The sequence below is a fragment of the Castanea sativa genome, chromosome 1 (genome assembly GCF_040712315.1).
Source record: "Castanea sativa cultivar Marrone di Chiusa Pesio chromosome 1, ASM4071231v1".
Classification (NCBI taxonomy): Eukaryota; Viridiplantae; Streptophyta; class Magnoliopsida; order Fagales; family Fagaceae; genus Castanea; species Castanea sativa.
The window spans coordinates 43,952,762-43,970,126 of NC_134013.1; the positions used below are offsets into that span (position 1 = coordinate 43,952,762).

At 41.4% G+C, this 17,365-nt stretch overlaps 1 protein-coding gene across 1 annotated transcript; it reads right to left on the reverse strand.

The window, feature by feature from the left end:
• Window positions 1–1,301: 1,301 nt before the first annotated feature.
• Window positions 1,302–1,769, reverse strand: LOC142627762 (uncharacterized). Its single transcript, XM_075801640.1, has one exon. It carries the CDS (start codon window positions 1,767–1,769, stop codon window positions 1,302–1,304), a length of 468 nt encoding a protein of 155 aa, XP_075657755.1.
• Between the last annotated feature and the right edge of the window lie 15,596 nt (window positions 1,770–17,365).

The following is a 17,365-nucleotide window of genomic DNA, read 5'->3' on the forward strand; positions in this document are numbered from 1 at the left end:
CTGCGCCCAAACATTACACGAGGGTTAAAAAATACAAAATTGGTGAATCTTGAAAAAGATGCAATACCTAAAATGCAATGAGTGGGCCCTTACCAGCTGAAATTGGACAACTATCAAAGATGCAATACTTGTAGCTGTTAAACTTCTTATTTGTATCAATTCACACTAGTGGAACTCGACTTTGTGAAACGCGAGTTCCACTAAGACTCGAGAGTTTGAAACTCAAGTTCTATAGAAAAATGCTAAGTGAAACTCAAGTCTTTGAAACTCGAGTTTCACTGAGAAATTTTTCCCTAGAAAGCAAGCATGCTCTATTTCTGGCAGAGAGCATGCTCTGTTTTTAGAGTGTTCACACTAGTGGAACTCGAGTCTATGAAACTCGAGTTTCACTGGGAAATTTTTTTTTCCCTAAACATGCAGGCAAACCAGAAAAAGAAATGTGTGCACACACCTGCTGAGAAACAGAGATAGAGAAGCTAAGAATGTAATCCACAAACATTCATTGAGAGGCAGAGAAGTTGAGAATGTAAATGCACTCAAAAGGCGTTCTCAATAGGCACCAAACTATAGAAACTGTTATGCTCTTTGCATAAACATAGTTTTATAATGTAAATGCACTTAAATCACAACAAAAAGCATTCTCAATATATCAACATTCTAAACATGTCCAACCACACTTAATTTGTAGTTCTAACCATACTACTCAAATCACAATCTTCATAGAGGTACATTGGATAGAGAATTACAAGTACATTCAACAAAAACCAAAAAGTTAATTGTGCCGATACAATGTAGTCACTTTTGATAAGATCGGCAGTCCTCACAACAAAAACGTTGTCCATGGAAGCATGCCTGAAAAATGTAGACTAATCACGTTAGGAGACAAGACAGTAAACATTAGGTAAACATAGAATGAACAACCCGATCCAGAACTTTTTGCCATTTGTCACCTACCTAGTTTGGAACATAACCACTTATCGAAGCGCCACGGGACTGCGGACATTTTCTGTGGTTATGCCCGGAAGCATGACACAGTCCACATGTCTGCTTGGGTTAACTCTCTATCAAATCCGCGTCCTCCCTCTGCCATCCCGATTCTCGATCCTTATTCCTCACTCCATCCATCTCATTCCTTATTCTTGACTTCATTGATCGACCTTTGGCCCGCAACAATGCTGGACTAGGCAACCACTTTGGCCCCATGGGATCCCTCCACAATGACTATGACTTAGGAACCATAAATGCATGTGAGTAAGTGTGAAAGGCATGGTCCAAACTATAACATGGGTGAATATATGTGGTCAATCAATCTGTAGCGCATCACATACTCTAATTGCATGTGAACACGGGATGGAAATGTTTTGCCATTTCCCACAACTGCACGTTCTTTCCAGTAACCGAACCTCATAACTGTGGTTTCCCCCTCTAGTGCTACACATGTTGAATGAAGTAACTACTTGATATACTCTGTGTTCATTGTTAAATGCCTTGAGATAGTGCTTCTCAGATTTACGCCTATTTTCCGACCACGTGGAGAAGGCATATGTGCTCCATTTCTTACCCTCCAACAAATCATGAGTATACTCCTTGCGCCGGTTGTGGAAATATTCAACAAGTTTGGACCAAGTGAACTTAACCATTGCGGCAATAGGAAGGCCTCGTGCACCTTTTAGTACACCATTGAAACACTCTGATATATTGGTTTTCATTACCCCAAAACGTCTCCCACCATCATGTGATTGAGTCCACATATCCACAGACTCGCTCATTAGGTATGTGTATGGAAGATAATCTTAATTCTTTTTCTTGCCATCCTTCCTCGTCACCTTCTTCTTATTCCTAATGGCCTCAATTTTCACCTGCTTAATGGACTCCATTATGATATCAAATTTAACTACTTGAGTAGCATATCCCGCTTTTAACGCCGTTGACTTTAGAGTCGAGTTCTGAAAATGTGTGTTGAAGTTGCTAGCAACATGTCGAAGGCAATATCTATGAAATACCCGTGTTCTTCGATCATCCCCTCTAGGCTAGTTTGCAATAGCGTTTTTGATACCAAGATGTCGGTCAGAAACTATACAAATGCCTTCGTCAGGTATCATGTAACCACCTCCAACTGGACCCTAACTCATAATCCACAACAGCAAAGGCAAGAGGGAATACCTTGTTGTTAGCGTCGGTTACCATTGAGACCAACAACTTTTCCTGATATTTACCATACTGATGGGTCCCATCAATATTGATAACCGGCTTGCAATATTTGAATCCATCAATGAATGGACCGAAAGACCAAAACACACAATGCAACAATACGGTGTCATCTTCACCGGTGGCTGTGGTACGAAAGAACACCTTGGTAGTCGGATCTTGATCAATATATGCCATTAGCAACTTTTGCAACCTTTGGTAAGACTCTTCCCAATTCCTAAACATCTTCGCAATTGCCTTTTGTTTCACATCCCATGCTTTGTAATAAGAAGGCTTATGGCCCTCATATTTCGACTCTATCATAGATCTGAGATTCTTAATTGAGGTAGTGTGATCTTCACATAACTTCTTAAGAATGTTTAATGCAATAAAATTACAAGTTATCATTCTACCATCATTTCGCATCTTAATTGGTATACACGTGTGAGGACCCACATACACGGTGACCATCCATAGTCCGTGGAGATTGGGCTTCATGACTGCGCAGACATACCACTTGCATGACTCATCGACGCATTTCGCACAAAGTTTTTTCTTCGTTGACCTACTGATCATAAAATGTTTATTTTCCTTGAGGGTATAAATTGTTAATGCACTGCACCTCCACTTTATTGGCAAAAGTCAACCCCTTGCACAAATTCATGCCCTCTCTCCAAGTAGACACAAATGGTATCTCAATATGTGAAGGATCAACCATATTTTTCCAAATATTTGCAGAAAATGACAAGGCAGGAGGTGTGTAGGCAAGGATTGTGTTCGTAATATTTTCGACACTAATAACATTGTCTGCATCAGGTTCACTATCGTCCAATGTCTCATTGTCAGCAATGTCCCTCTTAAGGTCCCCAAAGTCCATTCGTTCAATCATCTCTTCAAACCCATCTCTATTGACAAAATCTTCATTGTTAATGGCAGTAGTCTCATCAACATAGTCGTTGTCATCATCTTCATCATCATCATACTCATCGTCATCATCATCTTCGGCATGAACATCATTATCCTCTACATGTGTAGAATACTCATATTGCTCATTTGAAACTGTAACCTGTAAACTTATGGCTGTTTGTCAGATTTCCTCGATGCCAACTTCTGCACGCGACTCCAACTGTATGTACAACTCAATACCATTTACTTCCAGTCTTCTCTCTAACTTGTCAAACATGATCTTTACATGTTTGTATGTATCTATCGCCGTATACTTGTAATTAATCCAGTGCCTCAAGACTTCATGTGGCATACAATAAGTAATTTGTATGTTGTGTATAGCAGGATTCACACACAATTCTTCCATAACTATCATCTTCAATTCATCAAGGGTCTTCAACCTACAATCAATTTGGGTATAATACAACTTTATACCCGGCCCTTCAAATGGCAATCCTTTGGCTGGGTACAGGTTGGTGGTGTCTGAGCCTTGCGCATGCCTCACTTTCATGTTCATCCAAAATCTGCCTGCTGCTCATGTGTTTGCCGCGGTATGAAGGTCCGTCTACACATTCTGCCATTCGTCCTTGACTTCTTATAGCGTGGGCTATTTTCCTGATTTCTCATTCTTTATGGCTTGCTCCCTTCGGGGTTGGACTTTGCTCGATTATGGGCTTCCCCTTCTTCGTGCCATTCTCCATGTTTTATTCTTACGGTCTTCCCGTGACTTCCTACTACATCATTTTGCTATTCCTGCCGTGATGTTATTTGACCCAAAATTACTGGGCCTCTTTGGGCTTGTTGCTTATTTCTTTTCTGACGGCCCAATAAACTCATTGGGCCTTTTACTACATTACTTGCGGGCTTTAGTGTCCAGTTTACTTCCTTTTGGGCATCCTTGGCCCATTTACTTTCTTAGGGTATCCTTGGCTCTTTCTAATTCTGTGCTTCCCGTGGGCTTTTACTAACTTCTTAGACTTTTCTAGCCCAATTATGTTATACTTCATCCTTGGGGCTTATGGACTCTCTATTACCCCTTACTTTCTTTACTTACATTACTTTGGGCCTGATGTGGTAGCTGTGGCACATTCTCACTTTTCTACATCCATACTGCCCATGGGTTTGCTACTTCTCTCTTTTCGGGCCTTTTTAGGCTCATTTGCTTTCTCAAGGTCCATTTGTTTGCTTTATGAACCTATGATCCATTATTCCTGCCGCTTGGGCTTAATGGCTTTTCTATCCAACTCCCTTCTGCCCACGTTGCTGGGCTTCTTCTTCTTACTGGGCTTCCTAAAAAATGAGCATCTACATTTAGCCCTCTGAGCATATGAAATGCTCCTATGGTTTATATGCGAACAAAGGCTTTCCTGTCCCTTTTGTTTTCTTCTTCTTCTATTCAATCGCGGGCTTTTTCGAATAGTGGACCCCAACTCATATACATCTTTTTTTTCTTTTCCTACCGTGAACAGTGTCGTCTCTTCGAATTTTCTAGTTAGGAATTATTTTGAAACACAACCTCCGCTTCATTAACTCCTTCCCTTATCTGATGATTGACCTATCGCATCTCTTTGTACCACTCTTAATGGCGTTGGTATTTAAGATAGAGTCCCTTCATATCTCGGACACAAACACTCTTTCCTTTCCCTTTTCTTCTCTGTGTCTTTCTTCCTAAACACCATGAATCGTCTTCCCCAATCAATCGATACTCCATGACGCCGGCGAAAGGCCAAACCTCTTCCCATCGTAAGGGAAAAGAGGTTGTCAATGATCCTGCTGCGCGTGAGGCAAGCGAAGAGGCCGCCTATTCTGAATCAGATCATTCCAATAAGGAAGAAGAACAATGTGATCCCAATAGTGAGTACGCCCCTCTTATAGATCCTTGGTATGATGTCCATGGCCACTTTCCCAAAGTTCCTGGTGATTATGTGCCGTGGCCACCAGGCCGTGTGTGGCTTGGCCTTTGTCTTCATAACACGGACGTTTCTTGGGCTCTGTTGGCTTCTTCGATTTTCGATCTTGCCATCCACCAAGGCACTTCGCTCCCCATGCCCATTCACTTCGAATTTAGGTCCGGCGCCGCTTTGGGTTGGAAGGAGTGGGTGGATACATGAGGTTGCTACAGAGGGCTGGGGTATTAAAGTCCATTGTTTTATCCCGCCGTCTATCTAACTTCAGAGATTTATTCAACCTCCGCCATTTGGTCCGTCGATGGTGCACCGCCACTCACACTTTCTTTCTCTCCAGTGGTAAGATTATCTTGACCTTGGAAGATATGGTGAACCAATTACTTTTGCCCATCATTGGTGATGTCGATCCTGCCACTTTAGAGCTTTCTTCGAAGGAAGAGGCCGTGGAGGCCGAGTTGAAGAAAAGAATGAATGGCAATACAAAGTTGTCATTTTCGATTAGTTCCCCTTCCAAGCTCCCCGTCGCTGCTAGCTGTGCGTCCTTCATCACGTTCTGGCTCTATAAGTTTGTCTTTGGCTCTCATCCCCACTATGCTGTGAAGCCCCTGTATTTTTTATTGGCTATTAAGATTTCTGCTGGGGTGAGTCTGCCGCTAGCACCCATATTCTTGGGACATTTGTATGTCCAATTAGATATTGTACAGAGCGATGAGAGTCAAGCAGGTTCCTACCATATAGTCTCCACTTCTGTTTATAGTACCATCTTGTAGCACCTGTTGTATGAGCATTGTGCCTAGCATTTGGCGAAGTGTAGGCCCGTCCATTTTGCCAAGGAGAAGTACCGTTTGTGCCCAAAGGTCATGACGGAATTCTATGGCAAGTTTGACTCCGATTTTCCGTTGGCTTTTCATTGGGTTGGTTTAAATCCGATTGACCATCTTGCTGTTGAATTCTTTGATAAGGGGGTTGGGTTTTCATGGAGGGCATATAGAAATTTAGGTACGGGTTACACATGTGTGGATTCTATGATGGGTACATTTGTCAATGTTGTTGGTACCACTACCCCGTTGACCGGCTTTGAGGAGAGGGGTATCACATATTTGGCAGCCACCAATGCCAGGTGGTTGCCTTTCTTGGTTGACGAATGCGTCAGATTCGTACACTATCCTACTAACAGGGTGAGAAGGCAATTTGGGTTGGATTAGGACATTCCTGATGATATTTCTTTTCTCATGGAGTCTCCCACTTCTGTCTAGCCATTCCTATGGCACATAGCTTTTGAGTTTTGGAGCCAACACTTTACCGTAGTTACCATCCCAGGTTTGCAGAGGGAAGGTATTTATACCACTGCTATGCACGGGTATTGGCAGGCAGTGATGATTTCATTAGAGAAAGAGTTGTTAGGCAGTCGTGGAATTTCTCTCATTCCTCCAGATGGGCTTGGCGCAGTTGTCTTTGCCAACCCTCGATTGCTTCTGCCTTTGCGTCTGTGTTAGCGTATGCCAAGAAGCAATGTTGATCTGCCATATTTAAGTGGGTTGAGGAGGAGAAATGGTGGTTTTGGCATGCCGGTGATTATCCTACAACCTGAGAGAAAAGGGTGAAGGTGACCAATGTCCCTATGCCCACAAAGAAGAGTTTCACTAAGTCCAAGCCTGCGAAGAAGAAGACAGGTGATGATTTCTCTAAGACCTGCTCGTACATTGTACCCTTTGAGAGTGACCTTCCTCCCATGGGTAACATTGTTTTAGATAGCACTACTCCTCTCTCTGTTCGCACTCGTTCCAACAAGCGTTTTGCCGCAGGCAAGACAAGGCCCACTATTCCACTGCCATCTACTGATGCTCCTCCCTCCAGCAGGACTTGAGGCAGTAAAAGGAAGACTTCTCTCTAACAGCACCCATCACTACTGAGCGTTGAGTATGTTATCTCTACCTTTTCTTGTTCTTTATTATTCTCATATAAGGTTCTTCTTGCGGCTAACTTTGTGCACTTATTGGCTCGTCTCCTTCTTCTCATCTTTTTTTATTTTTATTTTTATTTTATTTTATTTACAGTCTAAGTACAAGGAGGATTCACCTGCTACCCATCCTATTTCACTCGACAGGCCCCGAGTTTGAGGTATGTCTCTTTCCTTCTTTCTTTTTCTTTTTTTATACATGCCATTAACCTTCCTCCTTGTTTCACAGGCCGAGCCTGAACCTATCTCTGTGTATCACCCCACGGTTGAGGAGATTTCTGCCTCCATGGGTACACCTATGGAGAGTTTCTTTGATGGGGCTGATGTGGCATTCCCTGCCGCAGCTTCTGCCACTCCTACTGCTGCACAGGGAGTTCTTGCCGAGGGGTTAGTGAGACTGCTCCCACTCCTGCCGCGACACCCACTCCCCAGAAAGGGGCCGTTCCTTCTGCTGCTATCCAGGCTGAGGCTGTCTCTCCAGTCACACCCATTATTATCTCTACCAGTGACCCTTTCGCGGGTTTATTACAAGCCGTGAAGGATGGCTCCTTCTTGGTAGTTACCCCTTCTTCCATCCTTAGTTCTGCCACACGTGGTCCTGATGTGGACTTTTCTTCTAAGGAGTCTAAAGATGTTCTTGAGGACCCTAATGATGAACCTGCCAAGAAGAAGAGTATTTCTGAATCTGAAAGAGAAGAGGAGGGCGCTGAGCGCAAGGCCGAATTCATGGGTACGTGTCTCTTCGTATTGCTAAACTTCCCTTCTCTTTTTTTCTTTCTTTGCTATCTCCTCTTTATGCGTATATATTTGTGTCACCCCTCTGTTGTGGTCTCCCTTTATTTTGCATGTTCATTTTTTATATTGCAGAGACCTTTGAACATCCAAGAGTTGCAGCAGGCAAAGATATGAATACAGCCACTTCCCCTGCAGACTTGTAGCACCCGTTTCTGCCATTCCCATAGCCCCCATTCTTACAGGCACTAGTGAGTTCTCTCTCCCCTTTTCTCTTCCTCACCCATTCACCATGAATGTCAGTTTGCTTGCTTCATAGTTTCTTATACCATTATTCTCATCTCCTACCAGGTCCGCTTCCTATCGTTCCTCCTCAGTTCGAGGTAGGCAGTAGTTCCGCTACAATTCTGGATCCGGCGAATGAGGCCGCAACCTTCTTTACTCGTTCATCCTAGATCATCTTCGTGAGATCGTTCGAGCCTTTTTCATGAGGAAGGTTTAGCCTGCCATTGATGCCATTGATACACGCCTTGAGGTTCTGAAGAAGGAGGTGGTAGACTTGGAGGGTCGTTGTGAGCGCCTTCTTTCCAGCATTGGTGGATCCAGCCGTTTTGGGGACCAGACCCTTATCTTTGGACTTCGTTGATGATGATGTGGTTCCCTTCCTTTTTTATCTAGTACCCTTTATATTCCCCCCCCCTTTTTTAGCACTCATCTGGCAGGTTTGCCATAATTTGGGTTTGTAACTATAAAATGCTACACTTTGTTACTGTTTTTTGCTACTATTATGACATAGAATGTTTTATAATACTTTATAACTTTTTATTGCATACTTCATGAAAGCATGTTACAATTCTTTGTTTTGTGACATAGTCATTTGAAAAGAAAACAAAAGGGAAACGTAAACTCATTAAACAAAAGCGATAGTTTCGTAACCTCTCCTCTTCTTTGTTTTCTTCTACGCATAATAATGCTTCAACCACTTCCCATTGATGGGATCCATCAGGTCTTTACCATCCATCTGGGTCAAACAGTAATACCCAGTGAGATGCGCCTCTCTTATCACAAAGGGTCCTTCCTATTTTGGTGCAAACTTAGATGGTCCTGCTACCTTTAACACGAGTTGTCCTTCTGTGAACACTTTCTCTTTAGTCATCCTACTGTAGGCTTCTGTCATCCTTTGTCTATATCTGCGGCTGCGCTCCTAAGCTTCTTCTCTCTTCTCGTCAAGCCCTTCTAAATCCTCATACCTTTCTACCGCAAAGACTTCCTTTTCCTTTTCCTGCATCTGCATAACCTTTAAGGAGGGGGTCATTACTTCTACTGGGCTCATCACCTCTGTTCTGTAGACTAAAGAGAAAGGTGAAAATCATGTGGCTAACTTTGGCGAATTTCTGTAGGCCCAAAGAGCGTTTAGCAGATGCATTGCCCATCCTTCTATATACTCTTAACTCATTTTGCTGATGATCTTTATGAGGGTTTTGTTTGTTGCCTCCGCTTGCCCATTTCCTTGTGGGTAGTAAGGTGATGAACGATGGTGTTTGACCTGGTAGAATTTCAGCATCTTTCTTACGTCACTGTTGACAAATGGCGTGCCATTGTCGCCGATAATCCTATGAGGTACCCCGAACCTCACAATTATATTTTCCTTGATGAAGTTTGTCACTGCTCCTCCCGTGACTTTGCGAAGTGGCACTGCCTCTGTTTATTTAGTAAAATACTCTGTAACCACTAGGATCCATATGTATCCATGCGATGGTGAGTTAATTGGCCCTACCAAATCAAGCCCTCAAGTATGGAAGGGCCATGGGGGTAACCATACTGTGTAAATTCTACGGGTGGGTGTGAATTAAGTTGGCTTATACTTGGCAACTATGACATCATTTCACAAATTTTGCCGTATCCTTTTTCATGGCAAGCCAGTAGTAACTCATCTGTAGCAGGCATCTGTATAACTTCCTCTTCCCCTGGTGTTCCCCACATTTTCCCGCGTGTACTTCCTTTATCATATCTTTTGCTTCCTCAAGTCCCAAACAGCGTAACGGGTTTCCGTCATACCCTTTCTTGAAAAGAACCCCATTGTGTAGAAAGTTACATGTTGCCAACCTTTTAAGCTTGTACCGTTCAATGTGCTTTTGTGGTAGGAGGCCTTCTATTAAGTACTGGGTGAATGGTTTTCTCCAGTCTTCGCTGACAAACACAGCATAACTTTCTTCCCTGTCTGCTGCAAGTTGGCAGATCTCGCATTGGACCTGGACTTAGACTTGGTCCGCATCTTTTCCCATACTTAGCCATTAAAAGTCTGCCCTTTGAAGTCTGTGGTAAAGGTTGATCTCTCTGCTGGATCTGCAAGTCTTATCATGCACTTCCTTCAACTTTCTCTGGGCCTCCTCTTGCCCCACGCATCTAGATAAGACCCCGCTTGGCATCCTTGTTAGGATGTGTGCCCTTAAATCCTATTGTATGATGCTATGTATGACATTATGTATGACTTAATGTTGTGATTAATAAATTTTTTTTTTATTATATTCTAAAAATAATGGTAATATGAATATTGAGACATTATCATATAGTCCATGAGATGCATAGTATGTGATTTAGTCACAGTAGATATAAATCACAAGTTCTTTGTAAACTCAGAATTTTAGTTCGTAGTCAGTGATGAAATTTGGCATTTCATCTGCGAAGACTATAACATATTAACTAAGATGATTTGTCTTGATCATGGAAATTGAGATTTCTAGTTGGTATGTTAATATGTTTTAAGAGTTAAAACATATTGAACTAGACCGCTGTGAGATTTATTATTCTTCTAACGACTGTCAAATGAATAATAAACTCACGACTCTATTTACATGAATTCTTAATCCTGAGAGGATAATGGACCTGATCATAAAGTGTAGGTTGCTTTGATATATCAGGAGTGAGGTCTAACGATCAAAACCTCAGTATGTTGGGCAATCATATTTAGTGTTGATGGAACATATATTCTCAAGATGAAATTCATAGTCTCTTAATGGAGATACAAAATATTCTCTTGAGATAAGTTTAATGGGTTCAGTTATTCAGAGAGTTAAGCCTAATCACTTTAGTAAGGAGTTACTAACGTATATATTTATGAAATTGGATTTCATAAATATATGATGAATAACTTAAAGGATGAAACCGGGTACTCAAGGAATTAAGATGTAGTAATCTTCAAAGTGGCAGTCTATATTCATGACTTTGTATTACTACGAATATTTTATGAAGGCGTTGCATGTACAATAAAGTCTTGGGATATAGTATATAAATAAGGCTTAGAGTGCAACTATATTTATATAGTGGTATTAAATATAGTTAATGGTAACTTTAGACTTGTCAAGAGTTGACAGAAAAGCCCAAGGCCCATTGGAGCTAGTGTCTTATTGGTCCCTTTTAGTCCCACTCCAAGCCACACACTTAAGCCCAATTGGAAAGGTCCAAAAGGTCAGCCCAATTAGATAATCAGTTAGATACAAAGGGAGGAACATACAAAATTTTGTGTGTGTGAAAGTAATAACACTATTGTGAAATGATGTGTAAGAAGTGTTAGACACTTTGACATTCTCCCTTAGAAAACTGATTAAGAGACCACACTTCTTGGGTGTTAGTGAAATTGGAGTGAAGATTAAAAGTGTTCCCAAGTATTTTTTATCTTTGTTTTTTGAAATTCACCGCACCAAGGTACAGTCTCTTGTTCTTAAATTTTGAAACTTAAATAGTACATGTTAACATTTATGAATGAAGTAGATCCGTTATTTTTTCACTGCGTATGTTTTGTATGCGATACAAACATGTATTTATCCATCAATCATGCAGTATAACTCTCCTCTTACTAGGGCATAATCTTTTAGTACCTTTAACTCCGCAGCTTCTCCGTCCTTCATCAAGATCTCCCTTATGGGATTCCACCAATCCTCTTCACACTGTTCCTCCTGAAACTTTTCTTTCAACACTTCAACAGTAGACTCTTTCCTCTTACTAACTTCTATCCTGGTGCTATCCTCTTCGAAGATTATTTGTGAGCCTAATGCGGCCAGCGCATCTGCGAACTGGTTTTCGCTCCTTGGAATATGCTCTATTTCAAAGGTCGAGGACTTTTCCTCCATTTTCTGGGCCATTGCCTTGTACAGGGCTAGATTGGGTTCCTTTAAGGAGAAGCTTCCTTTAGTCTGGTAGACCACTAGGTTCGAATCTCCTACTCTTAAATGCTTGACTCCTATTTCAAAGGTCGTGGCTAACCCAGTTAGATAGACTTCATATTCTGCCGTGTTGTTTGCACAAGGAAATTCTAATTTGAATAATAATGCCACAGCCTCGTCTTCTTCATGATACAGAACTACTCTCACTCCCCTTGATTGGGTGGTAGAAAACCCATAAAATTTCATTACCCACTGTTCTCCGATCTCTTCTGCCACGACTACTTCTCCTAGGACTTCATCATCCAGCGGAAATTCTTCTTCTCCTGGGAACTGTGCCACCAACAGATCTGCTATAGCCTGGCTGTTTACTGCCTTGGGTGTTCCCGCCTTCAAATCATACTATGACAATTGTAACAACCACTAGGATAACAACCATTAGGATATTCTGCCAGGGAGAATTGGTTGTCGTAATAAGGCTTTGATGGCATGGGACTTAGTCATCAGCCACACCTCGTAGGCCAAGAAATAATGACGTAACCTTTGCAAGGCATACACGATAGCCAGACATGCCCTCTCTGCCCTTGGGTAACGAGTTTCTGTGTCTTTTAGAGCTCGGCTGATGTAATAAACTGGTTGTTTCATACCATCTCCATCCTCTTAGGCTATCAATGCACCCACGACATACTGGTTGGTGGCTAAGTACAGCAATAGTGGCTTCTTGTAGATCAAAGCTTGCACAGTAGGGAGATTCATGATAATCTGCTGTAGCCTTTTGAAGGCCCGCCTGCTGTGCCTTTCCCCATTCAAAGTTTTGCCCCTTCTTAAGTAGTTTTCCGAAAGCAAAGGTAATGGATGCCAATCCAGGGATGAATCTTCGAATATATGAGACCTTCCCCAAAAACCTTTTCAATTCCTTTACTGTGGCTGGAGGTTTCATGGTTGTTGTGGTCGTAGCTTTGGCCGGGTTTACATCTATTCCTCTGCTATGAACCAAAAAATTCAAGAATTTGTTAGGATTAGTGCCCTTAAATTCTATTGTATGATGCTATGTATGATATTATGTATGACATTATGTACGGCATTGTGTATGACTTAATATTGTGATTAATAAAGTTGTTTTATTATTATATAAAATAATGGTAACCTGAATATTGGAACATTATCATATAGTCCATAAGATGCATAGTATGTGATTTAGTCACAGAAGATATAAGTCACAAGTTTTTTGTAAACTCAGAATTTGTAATTCGTAGTCGGTGATGAAATTGGACATTTCATCTGCGAAGACTATAACGTATCAACTAAGATGATTTGTCTTGATCATGGAAGTGGAGACTTCTAGTTGATATGTTGATATGTTTTAAGAGTTAAGACATATTGAACTGGACCGCTATGAGATTTATTATTTTCCTAACGACTGTCAAATGAATAATAAATCTCACGATTTCTATTTGCATGAACTCTTAATCCTGAAGGAATAATGGACCTGATCTTGAGGTGTAGGTTGCTTTGATATATTAGGAGTGAGATCTAAAGTAACGGTCAAAACCTTAGTATGTTGGGCAGCCACATTTAGTGTTGATGAAACATATATTCTCAAGATGGAATTCATAATCTCTTAACGAAGATATAAAATATTTCCTTGAGATAAGTTTAATGGGTTTGGTTATTCAAAGTGTTAGGCCTAACCACTTTAGTAAAGAGTTACTAAAGTATATATTTATAAAATTGGATTTCATAAATATATGATGAATAACTTAAAGGATTAAATCAAGTACTCAAGGATTAAGATGTAGTAATTTTCAAAGTGGCAGTCTATATTTATGATTTTGTATTACTATGAATATTTTATGAAGGGGTTGCATGTACAATAAAGTCTTGGCTTATAATTTATTAATAAGGCCTAGAGTGCAATTATATTTATATAGTGCAATTATATTTATATATTGCAATTATATTTATATAGTGGTATTAAATATAATTAATGGTAACTTTGGACTTGTCAAGAGTTGACGGAAAAACCCAAGGCCCATTGGAGCTAGTGTCTTATTGGACCCTTTTGGTCATATTCTATGTTACACACTAAAGCCCAATTGGAAAGGTCCAATAGGCCAGTCCAATTAGATAATCAGTTAGTTATAAAAAGAGAAACATATAAAATTTTTTATTAAGAAAAAGAATTAAAGAGAGACATCATTGTGAAATGGTGTGTATGTGAGAGTGGGACACTCTATCATTCTTCATTGAAAAACTAATTGAGAGACTACACATCTTGGGCATAAAGTGGAATTGGATTGAACATTAAAAGTGTTCCCAAGTACTTTTAATCTTTGTTTTGAATTTCTACACACCAAGGTACGCTATCTTGTTCTTAAATTCTAAAATTTACATAGTGCATGTTGTCAATCATGAATGAAATAGATCATTGTTTGTTACTTCCACTATGTGTTTTATATGAGATACAAAACTAGTTTTTCCAATAGAATTTTCCTAAAAATACTCTGAAAGCACACTTGAGAGGGTTCATTCTTAGCTTGAAAGTTCTACATCTCTCAAATACCTTCCTCAACACTTGGACATATTCTTCTCGCTTCATTGATTTTACCACTATGTCATCCACACAATCCTCTAATTCTTGATGCATCATGTCATGAAATATAGTCGTCATTGTCCGTTGATAAGTTGCACCTGCATTCTTTAACCCAAATGGCATTACTGTCTAGTAAAAATTGCCTATAGGTGTTCTGAAAGCAGTCTTCTCTGCATCCTTCAGCGCCATTCTGATCTGATTGTACCCACTGAATCTGTCCATGAATGAAAACATGGCGCTTCCTGCCGTAGAATCTATCAGTAAATCCATGTTTGGCAGTGGGAATTCATTTTTCGGGCAGATCCTGTTGAGATTTCTGAAATCTACGTAACACCTTATCTGCCCGTTCTTTTTCTTTACTAGCACTATGTTGGACAACCAGCGTGGATGTTGAATGGTTTTGATGAATCCTATAGCTAACAGCTTCTGTACCTCCTTGATTATTTGCCCTTCTATTTCGGTGTGGAATATCCTGGCAGGCTGGGCAACCGGCTTGGCCTCCAGATCCACATTCAGTGTATGCACTACTAGCCCAAGATCCAATCCTAACATTTCACTATAATCCCATGCAAAGACATCTTTGTACTCCTTCAACAGCAATATCAATTCTGACTTTTCCTTTTCTGACAACTTTGAACTGATTGAAATGGGCCTTGGTTCCTGTGAGTCGGATCCCAAATTGACTTCTTCTAACTTCTCTTATGCCATAACCTGTGTGTCCTTTTCTACCATAACCTCCTCATCTTTCTCTTCGTTGATTTCTTCCTCTAAGTCTTCTTAAGCTATGCAACACACTAGGCTCTTGCGCTACCACTCTTGTCTGGGGCCCGCTTGTGTTTCACTCGTGGGCCCCGCGTACCTTCATAGTTTATATACAATCCTACCATTAGGTCCTCGGACCCTGACGCATTGTGATGTGTCATTTGGCTCTGCAGCAGGTGCTTCTTTTCTTCTCTTCTTCTTCTGAAATAGTAATTCTCTCAGATCAGGCTCTAGGTCACCCCGAATGTCCTCCCACCTAGGGACAAAGGTGCCTCTTGGTTTTGACACTGAGCTTTCCCCAGATGGTGCCCATTAGTCATAAAACATGGTTTCTACTAGATGGGCTTCTGCCTGCTCAAACAGTGATGGGTTTGCCACTATATGTATCATCCTGCCATTCAACCTTCCTTTCACGCACTAGTGGTAGATGGACGGCATCAATCGGTGTTTATGCAATCATAGCCTCCCTAAAAGCACGTGGTATGAGACCTTTGTCTTAACCACGTGGAACTGAGCTAAAGAGGCTATAGGGCCCACCTTTAACCATAGTTGGATGTGGCTTACGGTATATTCGCCGCTTCCTCCAAATCCAGTTACTTCCATTGGGCACCCCTAGATCTTTCTTTTTAAAAATCTCGCCGCTCGTAGGGTGCTTAATGGAACGAGGTTTACCGAAGCACCTGTATCCACCAAGGCTCTCTTGATGGGGATCTGTTTTATTGATGTGGCTAAGTAAAGGGGTCTCCTGTGGTCAGGGCACCCCACCTCCATATCCTCATTACTGAAAGTGATTTCACTTGATTCTTGTAAGAGAGCTCTGTCATTTGCGACTTCTGCCAACAAACATTCTACTCCTGCCCCGAAAGCAATGCTCACTAAGGCCTCTGTGGCTATCTTCTGCTCTTTCACTGTAAGACCTAGTTGGTCAAACAGATTTTTGAATTTAGAGCTCTTTTATAGGGTGGTGATTACTGCGGCAGGCAGGGCTGGATTCTCCTCCTCGTCCTCCCCTGGATCTGCACAAATTACTACCACTGCTACACCCTTCCCTTTGTGGTTTGGGAGTGGATTTCTTTGAACTTCCTGCTGCAACAGCTCTAGGGTCCCTTCTTTGATCCTGCGGTGTACTAGTCTGTGGAGCGCCCAACATTCTGTGGTAGGATGTTGCATGTAGTTATGCAAACAGCAGAAGCGTGGGTCCCTCCACTTCTTTTCTGTGGGCTCCCTAAAGACTTGATTAGGCTTAAAGACTCTGTTTGCTATCCACTTGTCTAGGAGCACATCTAGCTCATTTGAGGTGCATGGTATTAGTGGAGGGGTATTGTACTCCCTTCCATTAGTTTTCCTTTTTCTCTCGTCGGTGGAGGCCATTAAGGCTTACGGGGCATTTCTTTCGTCAGAACTTGGCCTTACCAATGGAGCGGTCTTTCTGGCCTTCTGTAACAGCTGCGCAAACTGGAAAATTTCCAAGTTTCCTAGAACAACTCTGTATTCCTTGATCATGTTCGTCATACACATCTCCACCAATGTCTTTTCCTCACAATGGTCATAGCAATCAAGTGCTATGTCCTTGAACCTCTTGATATACTCTATTAAATCTTCACCATTTCTTTGCATGGTAACTTGCAAAGTTGCAAGCATCACTGTTTCTTCTCCGTGGAAGTACTTAGTGCAAAATACATCCACCATGTCATCCCAGGTTGGGATTGATCTTGGTTTTAGACCGATGTATCAAGTGTAGGCACGGTCACATAGTGATTTAGAAAATTCCTGAAGACATAAGTCCTTGTCTGCTGCATAAGGGCCAAGAGTATCAATAAACTTGCTCACGTGCTCAACAACACTTCCCTTCCTGCCATCATACTGCATGAAAGCTTGTAGTTCATACTTTTCACGGTATGACTTGCTAAGCACTCTTAATGGATAAGGAGGCCTCCGCGCATAAAATCTCTTTTTTGGCGCTCTGGCCCTCTCTTGCTCTAAGAGAGACACTACCTCGGCCATGGTGATGTAACGTTGTCCTTCATTCTATGGAGCTCCCTCGACTGGCGTTTCCTTTTTGTTTGCCGCATGCTCTGGGACATGTTGGCTCCCTCTCTCTTTTGTCTTTTCTGTCTTC